At 29.6% G+C, this 18,470-nt stretch overlaps 1 protein-coding gene across 1 annotated transcript; it reads right to left on the bottom strand.

Annotated features, from left to right (window-relative positions):
- Positions 1-2,657: 2,657 nt before the first annotated feature.
- Positions 2,658-10,072, bottom strand: LOC100570100. The gene is made up of 3 exons (XM_003245814.4): positions 9,376-10,072; positions 4,265-4,802; positions 2,658-3,238 (listed from the first exon to the last, which is right to left on the bottom strand). The coding sequence occupies exons 2-3, from the start codon at positions 4,756-4,758 to the stop codon at positions 2,704-2,706; spliced, it is 1,029 nt and encodes a 342-aa protein (XP_003245862.1). The 5' UTR covers positions 4,759-4,802; positions 9,376-10,072; the 3' UTR covers positions 2,658-2,703.
- Positions 10,073-18,470: the final 8,398 nt, after the last annotated feature.

The following is an 18,470-nucleotide window of genomic DNA, read 5'->3' as shown; positions in this document are numbered from 1 at the left end:
GGTTTTCAATGATTTAAGGAAATATGGGTTTTATTTTTAGTGTACCTAAGTATTTAGTATTTACTATTTAGGCACTCCCCCTCTCGAAAACTACTATGTGTTAGTAAGCAAATTACTTATCAGTTATCTGTTATCCTACCGACCTATCATGAGTCAGTGCAGTTGTTTGTTCTGCGTAGTGCGCCGAGTAAAGGAAAATAAATCCAGCGTAATATTATTAAATATTTATATACTATCGCCATTTTTAAGGCCAATGCCTCAATATTTTACAATAAAAAAAAAATAAGAAAAACTTATTATTTTTTAATAAAAAGTAATAGCCATATATTTATAATGTAATACCATGTACTAGTGGTGAATCCAGAAATATTTTATTGGGGATGAGGAGGGCCCAAAATTGTCTCTATACTTATGACTAGGGCTCGGATTTTTATGTATTTATATAACCAAAGTATGTATTTATACAATAGAAATATGTACATAAATATGTGTTAAAAAATTCAAAATATGTATTATCGAAAAAAAAAAATTAATAATATAATAAAATGTAATAAAAAATGTATATTTATCTAATTATATTGATTACAAACATTAATTAACAATAATTTTTAAATTTTCAAATCCAAAAGATCGCCGATATTGTCATAAAATCTTAATAATAATTAATAATAAAATAAAATGTAATAAAAAATGCATATTTATCTATAGTTGTCTAATTATCTTGATTGCAATTAATAATAACCTGCACTTTTAAATTTTCGAATTCAAAAGATCGTCGATATAATATATAGTCATGATAACCTTTCAATTATTCTAAATCTGAAGAAAAGACATTAAAACAGTATTATTGTATATATATATATGTGAGAAAAAATTGAATAATTGTGAAATATGTAAAAACATGTATTTATGACAAAATATGTAAAAATATGTAAAATCAAATATAGCTCATTTTATCAAAAATATTGTGAAACATATTTATCACTTGCCGAAATTAGTTTATCATGTCGCAGAGAAAATATGTATTTACATATAAATCCGAGCCCTACTTATGACTAAGCTGCCTAAATTGTAACATAATACGTAAAAGCTTAAAGCAACAACATTTTGTTGTCAAAAAGTATGCTGGGCACCAGGAATATATAAATGAAAAAAATAGATCCTATAATATATCATACATAATAGTTAATAGTTAATACAATACTATTTTTAGGGATTTCGTGGGGGGTTTCGTTCCCATCGCTCATAAAAATTTATGAGGAATTTTGTATTCAAATTTAAAACCTTAAACTTAAAAAGAAAAATGGTTATGAATTTCTCACTCAAAATATAATCATGATTTTTACGCCTTTGGTCAAAAGTCGAACTTTCAATGCTTATAAAAAATTGTGACTATGTATTTTTAATATTTTTTTATCTATCATTGTAACAATATGTTAAAAGACTTGTAATACATTTTTAAGTTTTTTTACCCAATGAATAACATTTTATTGACATTTATAGAAAAAAAACTAAAAAAAAGCAGATGTCGCTCTGCTGTACAGTAGATTACAAGTGAGTCATTGTATAATGGATTGTATTAGACTTGAATTCAATGATATAATATCATTGTATAAAAAACAAGATTCTGAGCGGAGACGGTTTGTTAGTCTCTGGATATTTTATATTGTTATTATTTATTTTATCAAATTGAATTAATATTATAATATTTTATTTTTTTATTCATTTCTATGGTGATAAACAAAGCGTTAGAAATTAAAATCCCATTTTTAGCGTTTTTCGTAATTTTTCGGTGGTTTTTCCCGTGGCATTTAATAACTATTGAGAAAATTGAAAAATGACCTCTCTAAAGTACCATCTCGATCCAATTTGCTAAAAGATAAGATACTATATGTTGAAATCGAAGCACACTTTCTGGTAGAAATTTTGTATACAGGATATAAAAAAAAATATAAAATAAACACCATTGTAAAACCAATTGGAAACAGCTCAAAACAAGTTAAAATATTTTGAAAGTTTTATGGTTGATAAAAATTGCTAATGTAAACATTCAGTGAAAATTTCTTGTATCTATTATTTGTTTCAGAGTTACACCAAAAACCAAAATCGATTTTATCGAAAACTGATTTTGCGTAAAAGTTCCCGGTTTTCCTTAATTTTTTTTTCGTTTTTCTCGGCGCTTTTGAAAACTACTGAGAAATTTTTGACCTCCCCAATGCATCAATTAGATTCACTTTCCCATCGAACAAGGTACCGAAGTTGAAAATCCAAGCATTATTTCGACTACTTATAGTGTACACAGACAGAAGTCAAGTAATTAAAAAATTAAAAAACACACATAATTGTAAAATCCAAACATTCATCGCTCAGCTCAGAATCTAAAAAACATTTGACGAAATGAAAAAAGAATCAAAGTTTATGAGTTCACGGACTTTATTTAACAGTCCTATTTGGGTAATTGGAGGTAAAAAATTTAAAGTCAATTACGATTTCTTAAAAAAAATAACGTTATAATTTTCAATGATTTATAATTAAGTACAGTGATTATATTGTTAATACTTTATTGAAACTATTGTAAAAAACGAAACATATTTTTAATTAAGACTATAAATTCTGTGTAAAGAATTTAAATAATAATATATTATCATAATATAATGTTGCAGAATGAAAAATAAAAATATGTATGTCAAACCATAAAATAAATTAAGAAATGTGTAACATATCTAAATTCAAAGGTAAATTCTCCACTTCCTGATCTTGATCTATTGGTGATATTGACGGTGCTAAAGTGTCCATTTCAACAATTGGTTCAGGAATTGAAGCAGGTATACTATTCTCAATTACTTGACCTGAAATCTCCCTGACTGGTTTGGGATCACCAATCATTGCACCCGGACGAGTAACCAAACAAACCAAATCCGTAAGGATAATGACTTTTTTAATACTCTGACCGAGTAGACCGACTACATAACTTCTTATATATATGATTGAGAATTTGGTTAAATAGCCATTAGTAATCATATTATTTAACCGAGTAGCTAACATTACAAATGTACTGAAATGTTGACCGTCCGAAATCATTAAACGATATTTGTTCAATCCTGAGGCAGTATCTATTAGTTGTCTAATATTGATAACTTGCATGACAGGATATTTGACCTCTACATTGTCCAAGATAGATTGTAATGCACCCACTGTCAATAGTCTTGAATATAGTCCTCTTTCTATAAGTGATTTCCTGTATAAACAATAAATTAAAATTAATTTCAAAACCCATTCATAGTTACTTAAATAGTACCTAAATACATAAGTAGTGTAGTTAATATGTCACATCATAGAATAAACTTGAAACACATAACAAATAAAGAAATAGGTAGGTATTATAATTGGAATTCTATCAAATTAACTACAATTTACCAAAGGTGGGCAAGTTAATGAAAATAATTAACTCAAGTTAACTAAAGTTTTAACTTAAGTTAAGTTAAGAGGACACTAGAGCTATAAGTTAAAAGTTAACAGTTTACAAATTATAAATTTAACTCGATAAGTTAAAAGTTAATATAGAAAAACATATTAACTTAACTCAGTTTAAAAAAAGTTAATCTATTTTTTTTTAATTAGTATGTAAATCACATAAAGAGTAAATTTGTGTTTCTAGTTTCTAATTTATAAATTATAAAAAACAATTTTATTGAACTTTTATCATAATGTACACTGTATACCCTTTTACTTTTACTTTACTTATTATTATTTACTAAATTAAACTATACTCATCTCAAATTAATAATTTAACAAATACATTTTTTTTTATATCATATAGCAATTGAATGTCATATAATACGTGAAGATAAGTACATGACCTTCATATATATTATAAGTTATATAACATTAAAACATAACAATTGGCAATTTGTAATTTAAAAATATTAATTTTATTACTCAACTTTAACTTTTTAACTAGTTAATGCCCACCTTTGCAATTATAACATACTATAATTCTCAAGTAAATAAATATAGGAAACTATATTATAATATAGCCTCTTGTAGTTCTTATCAGAAACGGTTTAAAATATTACGCTTTGAATTTCTTTTTTAATAAACGTATTTCCATAAAGATATTAAATTGTAAATAATAAATATTAAATATATATACAATTGTGGAAACTGGATAATAGTATACAGACTATTAAAATAAATAAAAATAACATTATTTTAATTGTAATAAGAAATTAGATAATTTTGTTAAAATAAGAAAATTAGTTACCATATTTCTTGCTTTGTATGCAATATTCTACATTCTTCGTAAACTTGAATTGTCAGAACTGAAGCTTCCGTTCTAGGTATTGGCTCAATGTTATTACTAATTGGTCGAGGGTTACCAATAGTCTTAAAAATAATAGAACCTGGTACAATAACAGCCAAATTTGAAAAAATAATGACTTGTCTTGGTTCTTTAGCTGGTTCAATAATATTAGTTATCAGATAATTATTTATCTTTATAAGAGAAAATTTGGTAAGTATTCCAGTATCAAGCATACTGTTCAAGTGAATGCCCAACTCAACAGAATTTATAATATTTTCACCGTCAGAAACAGTTAAATTATAACAATTCTTTACAGTTGTATTATCATAATCGTTATAATAATGTTTTCTTAACATTTTTCCAACATAAATAACTTGTATGACAGGACCTTCAATTTTTTCATTGTTCTTGATGCACCTTAACGCCCCTTTTGTTAACATTTTTTCATAGTCCATTTTTTCTATGATTTTATAGTTACACCAATCTTTTGCGTGATTTTCTGTAAAATAATAAATAAAAAAGCGGGTAAGTGTATGTCGCTCTGCTGTATAGTGTACAGTAGGTTACAAGTGGGCCAATGTATAATAGGTTGTATTAAACTTAAATTCAATGACATACATGTAGGTAGGTAATATCATAGTATAAGAAAAACGATTCTGAGTGGAGACGTGGGTTAGTCTAGATTATAAGTATTTTATATTGTTGTTATTTATTATAGACTGTAAGTTGAATTAATATTATAATATTATTATAGCATTATTATTTTTTATTCGTTTCTATATGGTGATAAACAAAGCGTTGTAAATTAAAATCCCGTTTTTAGCGATTTTTCGTAATTTGTCGGTGGTTTTTCCCGTGGTATTAAATAACTATTGAGAAAATCACCCATCTAAAGAACCATCTTGATCCAATTTGCTAAAAAATAAGATACTATTTGTTGAAATTGAAGCACTCTTTCTGGTAAAAATTTTGTATACAGGATAAGAAAAAAAATTTAAAAAAAAAATAATAAACATAATTGTAGAACCACTAGCTTCCTTACTCCGTTCAGAATCTAAAAATTATTTTCAGTAATTACATGGTAATATAAAAATAAATAAACAAATATTTAAATAATTTCAACTATTATTTTTGTTGTTGTGATTAAAAAACAAAACAATTGTTAAATATTCTCCGTACCTACACATATTGATATAATATTTGTTTTTGTGCACATGCCCTAGCTAATATTTATTTTAGTTTAAATTATGGTAAAACCTGATAACAATACATCAATATTTCGCCAGTTGCCAGTTGTAGGTAATATTTGATTTTTCATTGGTAATAATATAATAAGATGGAACATTTAGACCGAGGGGTTAATACCTGACAGAAAGTTTGTAAACCAGATTACTGATTTCAATGATTATACCTATGATTACCCATGATTTACTACAAAGATTACCTATGATTACCCATGAATACCCATGATTACCCATGATTACCATCACCTTATGTACACTGATTACCCCCAAGGTGTTTACCCCTCGATTTAGACATAATCACATAACTAGGGCAGAGGACTTGTAGCATTTGCATATTTTTTTTACACAGCCACAAAAATAGCAGAGTGCGAAACAAATACGTTTCATGCTTCCACAAAGCTAGTTTTGAAATTTTATTGTGCATATAAATGCATATTTTACGTTATTTTGGTTTGTAGGGCATATTTTACACTTTTATACGCTATTTTATATTTTTTGAGACATATTTTACTTGAATCGATTTTTTCCACAGTGACATTTTTATTTCAAACAATACAGTCAAAATGTTTGGATAAAAATTTATTTATTTTTAATTTTTGTCTTTTAATATGGTTTTTGACTGTGCTCGGACACACATTTTTCTTAGAAGCGATAACGATTTTAACGTAAACTATACCTACGACATCACCACTACAGATACGTGTGTACACCATGCGGGCTTTTATTCGATTAGGATAAATAAATAATAATGTTAATGTATTATGTATTTATTATTTAAATAAAAAGGCTAAAAAAAATTTTAAGTGCATATTTTAATTGCATATTATGGGGTTTTTTAGTGCATAAGTGCTTGCATATTTAGAGCTTTTTTAGAGCTACAAGTCCTCTGCCCTACACATAACCTAATTATAAGTAATACTGTAATAGATAGTGGCCTAAAATTGGGATACAATGGTCCTCAAATCAGCCAACTGGAGTCACCTGTCCAATCCTACAGTATCCACTATCCACCATATCATTACAACCATCAATCATTATAATACGTAAGCTGATCTTTGTAATCTAAGTTATATGAATACTCAATTATTTAAATCATGGATCCAGAATCTATAGTATGTATAATATATTTTTTTGTTGCCCCCTCTCATGTTCCCTCTCATGAGAAATATGTTGACTGGCGAGGGACGGTCTATCATTACTTCATGTGATGCTTATTATAACAATATTTTTATAAAATAAAAATCATTTTTAAAAAGATGGGTAAGTGGATATCACTCTGCTGTACAGTAGGTTACAAGTGGGTCACTGTAACGGATGGTTTTAAATTTGAATTCAATGATATAATATCATTGTATAAGAAAAACGATTGTGAGCTAAAACGGTTAGTCAGCCTATGATATTACTAAGTATATTTGATGATATTATTGTGAATAAAGTAATTTATATATTTACCTATTTACGTGGAACTTTGTTTTGAATTTTCAATCCTTAGCTATAAAAGTTCAACATTTTATATATTTTTAACTACAAAAGAACTATTAAAATTAAAATTTGATAAATCTTGTCAAAATTCGAACTTTAAATGCTTATAAAAAATATTATGCCTGTGTATTTTTAATATTTTTCAACTACTTTTGTAACAAGTATATATATATATATTTATTAAATTTTTACGCATTTTTACCCAACAAATAAAATTTTATTGACAATTATAGAAAAAAAAACTAAGAAAATTGAAAACTTACAATGTCCGTAAACAGATCAAAAAGAGTAAAAATATTTTAAAAATTGTATGGTGTATAGAAAAACATTTGTATGTGTCTTTTTTATGTATCTACAGTTATTTGTTTTTGAATTACAACAAAATAACAAAATCGCTACATGAGTAATCGAGTGAATATCCAATCTTGTAAAAATATGAACTTCAAACGCTCATACAAATTTAATTTGATTTGGTTGTAGACCTTTTTTTTGTTGATAAAAGTAGAAAAATATATGAGGAATCTTGTATTACATTTTCAAATCTTAGATTTAAATAGAACTATTTTTATGAATTTATAACTTAATCTAATTAGCATATTTTCGTGAGTTTTACGTATATTGTCAAAATTTGAACTTTATAAATGATTATAAAAAAAAAACTGTGACTAAGGATTTTTAATATTTTTCAAATGTTATTGTAACAATATAGTAGAAGCCTTGTATTATATTTTCAAGCTTTTTTACCAACAAATACAATTTTATTGACATTCATAGAAAAAGATTAATAAAATTGGAAATTGAAAATGTTCTTAATAAGTTCAAAACAAATCAAAATATTTTGAAAATTGTATCGTGTATAGAAAATTCAAATAAAAAATACCGGTGAAAATTGCATGTATATACGTTCATTTGTTTTAGAGTTACACCAAAAACCAATATCGATTTTGTGGTAAACAGATTTTACCTAAAAATTCCCGTTTTTCTTTAATTTTTATGTTGTTTTTCCCGGCCCTTTTGAAAACTATTGAGAATTTTAAAATTTGACCTCCCGAATGCACCAACTAGATTCACTTTCCCATTGAACAAGATACTGTTGAAGACAATTGAAGCAATTTTAATGCCCCAAACCGTGATGACAGGTGCAAAAAAAAATTTAAAAAAAAAAAAGCATCATTGTAAAAACAATACATCATTCCACTCAGAACTCAGAATCTAAAATAATAATTTAAAAACTAGGGACAAAACGATCTTCTAAGATTCAAGGGGCAAGAAAAAAAGGAACAAATCTAGTTTAGCGCCCACTCGAATTTTTCGATTTTTTTCGGAAACCTATGTATTTCGACGAGTTTAAAACGATGGTGTAAAAATTAATTTGCGGAAATGATTATTTTGGAAGTTACAGCCTTCCAAAGTTTGCGATTTTACGTTTATACGCATGCGCGCAATACTACTATAATGCCGCGCGGAGGACCATTTTTGTTATTTTCTTGTACTTACGTATTCTAACCTGTTTAAAACGATGGTGCAATAATTTATCCCCCGATTTTCTATGCAACACCTCCCCAAGTGGGTCACAGGGTTAAGAAATTGTATTTTTGTTGCACCAAGCGGGGTCACTCGCTCGCTGCGCTCGCTCGGACAATTAAAAACGAAAATATCACCCGATTTACTATGCAACACCTCCCCAAGTGGGTCACAGGGTTAAGAAAATTGCATTTTTGTTGCACCGAGTCACCGAGCGATGTCATTCGCTCGCTGCGCTCGCTCGGATAATTAAAAACGAAAATATCCCCCGATTTGCTATGCAACACCTCCCCAAATAAGTCACGGGGTATGTTATGTTGTATAGTATGTGCAGTGATAACACGTTTTGCGGCACTCGTCGTTGCGCTTATAGTAGTGTTGCGCGCATGCGTATAAACGTAAAATCATAAACTTTGGAAGGCTGTAACTTCCAAAATAATCATTTCCGAAAATTGATTTTTACACCATCGTTTTAAACTCGTCGAAATACATAGGTTTCCGAAAAAAAAAATCAAAAAATTCGCGTGGGTGCTAAACTAGACTTATGCCGAAAAAAATTTGAGTTATCGAGACTCGATTGTATTAGATAATATGGATGACAGCACGACGCCATCATGTCGCCATGACGGTGTATTATATAACTTTCATACATGAGACAAGTCACACGATCACACTACCTTTCTAGTTTCTAAGCTGAAAAATCCATATAGGTACTTACTATTATTGTTCTGTGCTATTTTACCAAGTATAGTACCACAGCGGCAAAGAAGTTCTGGGTTAGTAATACTTATTAGTACAGTACTACAGTAGGTAGGTACTCACTTGACTAGTGCCTTCGCGTCCGTGTAAATTTGTGTAGTGCGTGTGGTCCGTGATCAGAAATTTTTCGCTATGCACTAAACAAATAAATAATAATATTGGTTAGGTAAAAAAATGCCACGTATCTAACCACCTGTAACCCTCAGTGGATGTTTTCAACTACCTATTGGGTATTTGGTATATTATGGTAACGTTTTATCCACGGAGAAATTGTCCCTTCAGTGTAGGTGTGACCCTGGTCTTTGGCGACATTGTGATATCAGGTCAAGTATTTCCTAACCTATGCATGGTAACACTGTAAACAGTTTAAATGTCGGTTGCGATCAAACCGCGATGGAGTGGTCCAACACAGGTAGTCTTCTATTGCGTCCCAAATCTACCTAAATATGAAATATCCCGAATGCGCCCGAACATACAGTGGTTTACAAAATAACGCAAATCTAGGTAAAATAAAAATAATAAAAATGTCTTAACCTAATGAGAATGCGCTATTTTTCATTATTAAATACAACAGTGTCGTAGCCGGGGGTGCTGAAGGTCTGCAACCCCCCCTCCACTCCTGAAATATTAAGAAAATAAAAATATTATGTATTATTAAATCAGTATATGATAAAGGTTATATGAACCAAAATCTAAAATAAAACTTTGGCATCTGCATGTTACACTTATGGAAGAATCTAAGTAAACCTAAGTATTTCTACTGCTGTGTAAAAATGAACCATCCCCGAGGGCCGGGGCCCTGAAGAAAAATTCTGACCATGCCACTGAAATACAAATACGTAAGATGCGTGCAATCAGGATATTTATTTAGTTTTTATAACTACTGAAAACTGTAATAAAGTGTATAGAAGACATGAGGTTTTTATATTACATAGTTTGCATTTTATTAATTTAGAAAAAGTGCTTCTTTGATCAGTAACAATTAACAATAATTAGCCTAAAATAAATAATAATTACTTATAAGTTATAATACAATAATACCAACTGTTACAAAAACTATCAATCTTACAGAATGTCTTACCGCCTTGCAACGCTACAAACATTTCCTGTACTCTAGGAAGAGGATGCTTAACATCTTCCAGATATTTATTAATTGTGGTTTTTTAGTCTCCAAAAATTCTAATTGTATCGTTTCCTTTAAGTACTGGTACTATAAAGGCTTACCTCATTCATAATTATCAACCAACTGAATCACCATTCTCTTCTAATGTATTTAACTCTTTCTCTATTTTGTCTTAGAACGTGAATAGTCTGGCCTTGGCTTGGCGAATATAGGAACGGCAATAGGTTTCAGTCTCAAACTAATTTTCTTAAATTTGTAACTTCCAATACCTTTGTCATATAACTCTTTATGTTCTTTTAATAAACTTTTTACATCAACGTCTATCATTACTTCATCTTCTTCACAACTATTGAGATTAACGATTATGTATTTCAATATTAAATTGCATAATTAAGTCATGCCCAATTAAAGGTTTATTATTGCTTTTATAACAACTAAAAAATTAAATTTTTTTTTTACATATTTATAACACACTATCATCTCTGTCTCTCCTAATAGTTCAATCAATGCTCCATCACATGCTTTAAGTTTAAGGGGACGTTACAGTGACATTTATTGTCTCTGTCTTACAAGTGCGTAACATAGCAATTTTTACGCTCAGCAGAACACATTTATCTCCGTTAGTTTAAAAATTATAACGAATTGAGCTCATATAAAATTTAAAGGTAAGACTATTACCTAGACAATGACAAAGGCTTTTTATTATATTTTAATTTTAAATCTAGTTAAAAGTATTTTAAGATAAACAGTTTACAATTTTAAAATACTCATAACTCGCTTTAAAACTAAAATATAATAATAAGCCTATGTGATTGTCTAGGTAATATTCTTACGTTTAAATTGTATAAGATCTCAATTCACTCTATTTTTTTAACTAACGGAGATAAACGTGTTCTGCTGAGCGTAAACTTTTCTATAATACGCACTTGCAAGACGGAAACAACATATGTCACTGTAACTTCCCTTTAACTAAGGTAGGTTAACTAATGGTCCTTTAAACTTTTCTCTCATTACTTTATATGGTATTATAGATACACCTGACCCCGTACCAAGTTTCATATCTAATAATACATCATTTACAATTAATTTTACAATAATTGCCTTATTAGTTATTACTGTTAATATCAGTTAAGTTAAATATATTAGTATAATCATCATCACTATCAATTTTTTTTATAAAATTATTAGATTTTTTTACTTTTACAAACTTTAGCTAAATGTCCTTTAACATTGCAAACTTTACATAATATGTACTCCTTATACTTAGGTACATTCAGCAAATTTATGGTTGTCTCTTCCACATCCATAACAATTACTTTTCACTTTCTTCTCCTTTTTGGTGTAAACATTGCCTTAATGCCTTTTTGATTTTCCTTGACAATGAATTCTTATTGATTCTTACATATTTTTTTTTGTTGAACTTTTGTCCTTTCCATATCGAGCATCCAATTTATTAACATCAATAGTAGCAACTGTGGTGCACTTTGTTGTCGTCTCATATTTCAAAGCAAGTTAAACAATGCTTTTCAACATCTTAACCTTCGGATCCTCCTCACAAAGCCTGTCTACTACTTTGCTTGGTTTAAGACCGGAAATACATTTATCTGTCAAAACATCATTCTGTCTTGTCCCAAAGTTACAATCGATCGCAGCGCTTTTAATTACGGCAAACCATGCACCAATCGATTATCCATCTTCTTGTTTAAGTTCATAAAATTCCATTCTTCTTCAGAAAACCGGTACAATCAGAGTATAATGACCTCTAAGTAAGTCACAAATATCTCTAAACGATCTTTCCTCTGGTAATACTGGATTGTTTAATTCCTTAACAATCAGCTTATACGATTTCGGTTCAATTACCGATAGCAAAACCGGTACCTTACGCTGTTCTTCTATTTCGTTGGCCAAAAAATACTGCTCAAACCTTTTTTCATAGAGCCGCTAGTCTTCCGAGCCGTCAAACTCCGTCACATTACCAATATTTCCTAGTACTCGGATGTCTTTTGCCATTTTTCTTTCGCTCCTTCCAACGAATAAGAACTTCACAGACCAGTCGAGAACGTTACACGATTAAACGATTTTCTCTCATCGCCAGTATAATAAAAATTATATACAAGACATGAGGTTTTTATACTACATAGTGTGCATTTTATTAATGTAGAAAATGTGCTTTTTTGCACAGTAACAATTAGCAACAATTAACCTTAAATAAATAATAATTACTTATAAGTTATAATTCAGTTATACCAATTGTTACAAACACCGTAATTCCAACAAACTTTTTACGGGCCGCAATCGGGATATCAAAAAGGAAACAACTAAATAGTCAAATTTAGCCACAATCGGCGGAATCGGAAATAGTTTGATTGGCGTGTCGCGTGTATGAATCATGTAAATATTAATTTAAAAACCAAATATGTAAATGGTTAGTATTGTATTTAGTAAATTATAGACCTATAATAAACTTGTCACTCAGTCTAAAACTGTAGTACAAGGTCCTCATAAGTTATTATTAGTGTAATTAAAAAAAAATGTTGGGCGTAAATTCACTATTCTTTTTTAAGTGTGTCAGAAGTTCAAAGTTTTATGACACTGGAAATTCACCAGAAAATTAACGATTTTTCATCTAACAAGTTACTTATTTTCTTCTAATTCAAAAGCGAATAACCGTAAATATACTTAAAATATTGACCGAATGTTTGTATTTGAATTTTCTATACATGGTATAATTTTAAAAATATCTTTTTGAGCTATTTAAAGACTTAGGTAGTCCGTTTTTTTTAAAATATTTTTTAAAAATATCAATTAAAAAATGTTTGCTGTATAAGGTCGAAAACTTAATACATAGTTACTCATTAATATAACATATATATATAATATTAACAATACCTAGGTACGATTTTTTTTATAAGCATTTAAAATTCCAAGTTTGAATATTGACAAAATTTGTGAGGATCAAGAAAAATTGCAAATTATTTTGTAGTTAAAAATGTATAAAATGTTCAATTTTTATTGCTATGGATTTACAGTATTTATACAATTTAGTGTATAGATTTTCAAAGTTAAAATTTGGACGAAACTAGATATTTAAACGAGGTATAACAATTTTAGTTATTTTGTTGAAATACAAAAATATTATTTTAGCTTTCTGTATTACTAATAGTAAAATAATTCACTTTAACATCAATAATATCATAAAATATACTTAGTAATATAGGGTTAACCGTCTTCAATCAGAAATCAGAATCCGTATTTCGTATGCTATGATATTTTTATATCATTGCGTTCAAATTTAACACATACAGTAAAAACTCGATAACTCGAATCGGTTAGGGGGCGAAGATATTCCTTCAAGTTATCGAAAATTCGACTTATAGACGTTCGAGTTATCGAAGTTTCACTGTATATTAAAATGACCCACACGGCCACAAGACACTTAATTTATAGGTACAACAGAGCAGTACCTGTTAAGTTTATTAAATAAATAATAACGTTTTATATTTTATATTAGTTTATTATGAGAAAACAACGTGTACTTGAAGTTAACATCTTGTTGTATATGAGTATGTAAATATATCAGTGTGAGGTTATGGTCTTATCTTAATGATATTATATGTTTCTTATTTTCTACAGTGTTCTCATAACATTCCCCTTTTGAACATAACATTTTTTTTTTTACTTTGTAAAACAATCTTAACTATATTAACATTTTTTTTTATATAAAATATAAACAGTTATTATTTATTTTTTTAAAACACGTATTACTAAAATGATTATTACCTTTACATGCATTACACTGCTTCCCATATGCCGGACATTCTTTAAAGTTCTGTGTTTTTCCACACTTTCCATATACTGTCTGTTTTTGTTCTGTTTTATTCCGATCTTTTACAACTTTATATTTTATTCCTGCGACAATGCGGTCTCTGATTAACGTAGTGAACCAAAATTTCAGTTGTTGTGTTGCGCCGCGCCACACCTACTTGTGTAACTTGCGGTTTGCGGCAACGATTTGCGGGGACGGAAAAAGGTTACCCAAAATATTATAGGTAAAACAAAATAATAATTAACAGCCAATGCTTATGCAAGTGCGCTACGCGCGTAATAATTATAATAGATGACAACAACTTATTAATATAAAACAAGACATGAGTTGCTATCAAAAAAAGGGCGCCCCAAAACAATCATACAATAAGTTTAATTACAATGTTACGATAATTGTTGACCTGGTCCACGACTGTTGAAGATCGATCTTTCATGGATGGCTCCGGCCCCGACGATGATCGACGAGCGGCGGCAGGCGGAATCCTCACGGCGGCACGCCGTATCAACAGCAACAATCAACCAGCGGCGGCACGCAGCAACAACGGCAATAAGTCAACGGTGGCACGCAGCAACAACGGCAATAAGCCAACGGCGGCACGCAGTATATACGCGGCGGCACGCAATAACCACGGCAATAAGCCAGCGGCGGCACGCAATATATACACGGCGGCAACGGCAGTAAACCAACGACTTAACAATACAAAAAAAACGCGTCGGCCGTACACGCGGTCTGGTCGCCAAAACACAGCGCAAGGCGACGAGCAAACGCAACGATGCGTCGGGCTCGACCGCCTGGACAAGACAAGAGACGGCTGGCGGCGAACGGCCAGGCGCTGGACGGCCGAGGAGGGGGTAAGCCACCTCGTGAGCTTCGGCATCCGAGACGCAGCTTTGGGGACCTATGCCGATACTACGGTGGCGCAAAAACGCGTCCGTGTTCGAACATGTTGCTTAATTGTCGTAGATCTGTTTCAAATTTTTCAAATGTCTCGTCTGCTCCTTGAATTCGACTGTTGAATTTGAAAGTCTTTACATTTTCATTTAAAGCGGGCACATAGTAACCATCAATTTTTTTAATAGTGTTATCATATGTCCTGTCCTTTTCAGTAAATTCAAAAGTTTCGCTTACTGCCCTGCCTTCATCACCAATACAATGTATGATAATGGCAATTTTTTCTTCCTCTTTAAGTTTTATCGCGCCTGATCCTATCATGTAAAGATTGAGCACACTTTTCCATCTTGTCCAATCCTTTCCCGAAGATAGATCCTTTGGCTGCCGTAACTGATTCATGGTGGTGTTGAAATTGAACTAGTACATTATCCTACCGACTGCGCCATGTTAAGTTTATTAAATAAATAATAACTGTACCCACTATTATAATTGTATTATCTTCAATAAATAAATAAATATAAATAATTTTGTATCAAAGTTTATTTGCTTCGTGTACATACAACTTATTATGGAGTAGGTATATCATACTCAAAGCCTTCAAAGACCAACATATTAAAGACTCAACTTCAAGGAACATGGGTGAATATTAATTATTATAACTGATATTGCTATGGTAGTTGCCGCCTACCACCAGAGTATGTAGATTGTGCGAGCATATTCAGTACATTCGAGTATAATCACCTTATCATGATTATTATTATTTATTACCTAAAAGGAAACTTTGTTCTTTGGTAATAATAGGTAAATAGGTAATTGGTGTTATTGTTATTTGTTATTACACGATAACTACCAAAACAGCATAACTCTTAACTATTAAATACTCTACATTTACCTATTGGCTATTATTATTAAATGTTAATTAATAATTATAATATTATATTACCTATATCATAATAACATGTATTATACATAATATATCAACTTAATAACTTATAATAACTAATATCTTTAATGATGGCGTAGACGGTAATAAAAGCATTATGCTCTGCAAAATTTGATAACTAATAATAAATATTTAAAAATTCCCGATTCCTAGTTCCTACAGGTTTAACACAGAACTGTTTTAAAAGAGGTGTGGTTAAAAATATGTTAATGTTTTTTAAGTTTTATACTCCAGGTAAATTATAAAAATTATATAAAAATCATATCTATATTTGATATTGTAAAATGTGAATTAAAAAAGAATATTAAAAAATATTTGAAATTTTGAAATGTGTAAGGTATTGTTGTTGTTTTTAATTTTAGCATTAAAAATAGAAAATATATAAATATAAGAATCATATATTGGGTAAATTTGGGTGAAATCTTTTACGACGGAGGCCATTTGGGTTTGCACTGTACGTCTGTACCTAATTATTATTTTAAATAATCTTAGTCCTGAGGTTACTACAATAGGGAAACGATCCACATGAGGACATGACACATTACCGGGTTACTCTATATTTACTCTATCGTTAAACTATATTTACGATTTTTTTTTAAGTATTTACGGTTCAAATTTTGACAAATTCATCAAAATCATGAAAATTTGTAAATTAAATTGTGGTTATACATGTATAAAATGATCGATTTTTATAGCTAATAAATAAAATTTAAAACACGGTTTCATAAGTATATCATATAGTGTATCCGAAAAAAATTAAAATTATATAAACACAGTTATTTTTAATAGACATTTTAAGTTCAAGTTTGGACAAAATCAGATATTTAAACAGAGAAAAAAAGATTTCAGTTATTTTTTTCTATTTTAAAAATATCATTATAATATATGTTGACGAATATAAATATATAATAGACCGTCTTCGCTCAGAATCGTTTATCGTATACAATGATTTTATTTAATTAAGTACTGTATTTACACATCCATTACAGTGGTTAGTGACCCACGCGACACCTTTTTATACCTATTACTTATTAGGCATATTTAAATAATTTATCTGATTTTCCTAAATACGTTATTTTAGTGGGTATCTGGTTATTATACTAGCTATCATACTAATGATAACTATCATTGCCCGATATCGTTTCTTTCCCTTACATGTATGTTTATATATCTGTGTTCCCTTATTAGGAATTGTCATAATTTCCGGTAACATAGTAATCTAAAGACTAAAATACAATTTAAAACTGATAATAAAGTAATATGCACCTCTTTATGCACCGTATACTTAAAACTAATGTTTTATTTTACATAATAATTTAATATAGATACCTACACATTTCTTTATAAAATATATTCCTGTGACCCCGTATACACTTCAATACACCCCCTGGAAATTATATAATTATAGTTACATATATTTAGCTAACAGCTGCAGCTATATACGCCTATGTTGTAGTGGGCGGTGGTAAACTCTCCCGGGTCAATCTATGTTCACCTGAAGGAAATGTGTAAACTCTCTCGGGTAAACCTTATGTTTACCTGAACGAAATGTGTAAAATCTCCCGGGTCAATATTATGTTTACCTGAAGGAAATGTGTAAACTCTCCCGAGTTGTTTTAAATGTTATTGCTACTCTATAAATTGCCTTAACAGCAGAGATTGTGAATGTCATACAAAATTGTTCTATCAATTGTATTACTGTTAACCTGTATTTTCTATTTAAATATTAATTATTTATACCCTAAGTTTTTTGAAATCAGTGTGTTCCAATTACCATAAAAAGTAGTTAGACTATAATATTATATTATAGCTCACAGCCACAATGATTTTTATTATTAACAGAATTATTTTAGTGTTACAAACTCTATTATACGAATGATGTCCCAGGATCCTCTAAACCCGGGAGAGTTTACATGTTCCCGTGGTGACACTCGAATTGCCTCCCAAATTTAGGTAGGTGACCTTTTTTTACTCGAATTGCCTCCCATAACTTACCTGGATTACTAACTAATATATCGATAGTTGTACGTGTAACTACTATCGATTATTATATTATTCCGTAATGTTCAAAAATAAAATGTTTAAGACAGTATTTTCCAGATAGATTAATTTTTCGAATGCAATAATCTTATCCGCGATTAGTGATTATCAGTTAATGATTAGTCTATCATCTCCAGTTCAACACAGTCAGTTTCGTTTTCTCAACCACGATAAAATAACACGTTATTATAGAGTATGTTACATACTATATGTTACATATAATTTAAAATTTTATAAAAATGAACGTGATCATCGAGATCAGCGAAAAGGGTAAAACCATTATAATATGTGATGGTTTTAAGTTTGGGTACCAAAAAGAATTGAGCGAATGACAT

This window comes from Acyrthosiphon pisum, chromosome A1 (genome assembly GCF_005508785.2).
Source record: "Acyrthosiphon pisum isolate AL4f chromosome A1, pea_aphid_22Mar2018_4r6ur, whole genome shotgun sequence".
Taxonomy (NCBI): Eukaryota; Metazoa; Arthropoda; class Insecta; order Hemiptera; family Aphididae; genus Acyrthosiphon; species Acyrthosiphon pisum.
Note: the sequence above shows the minus strand (reverse complement) of the source record. Positions and strands in the feature narration are given on the sequence as shown.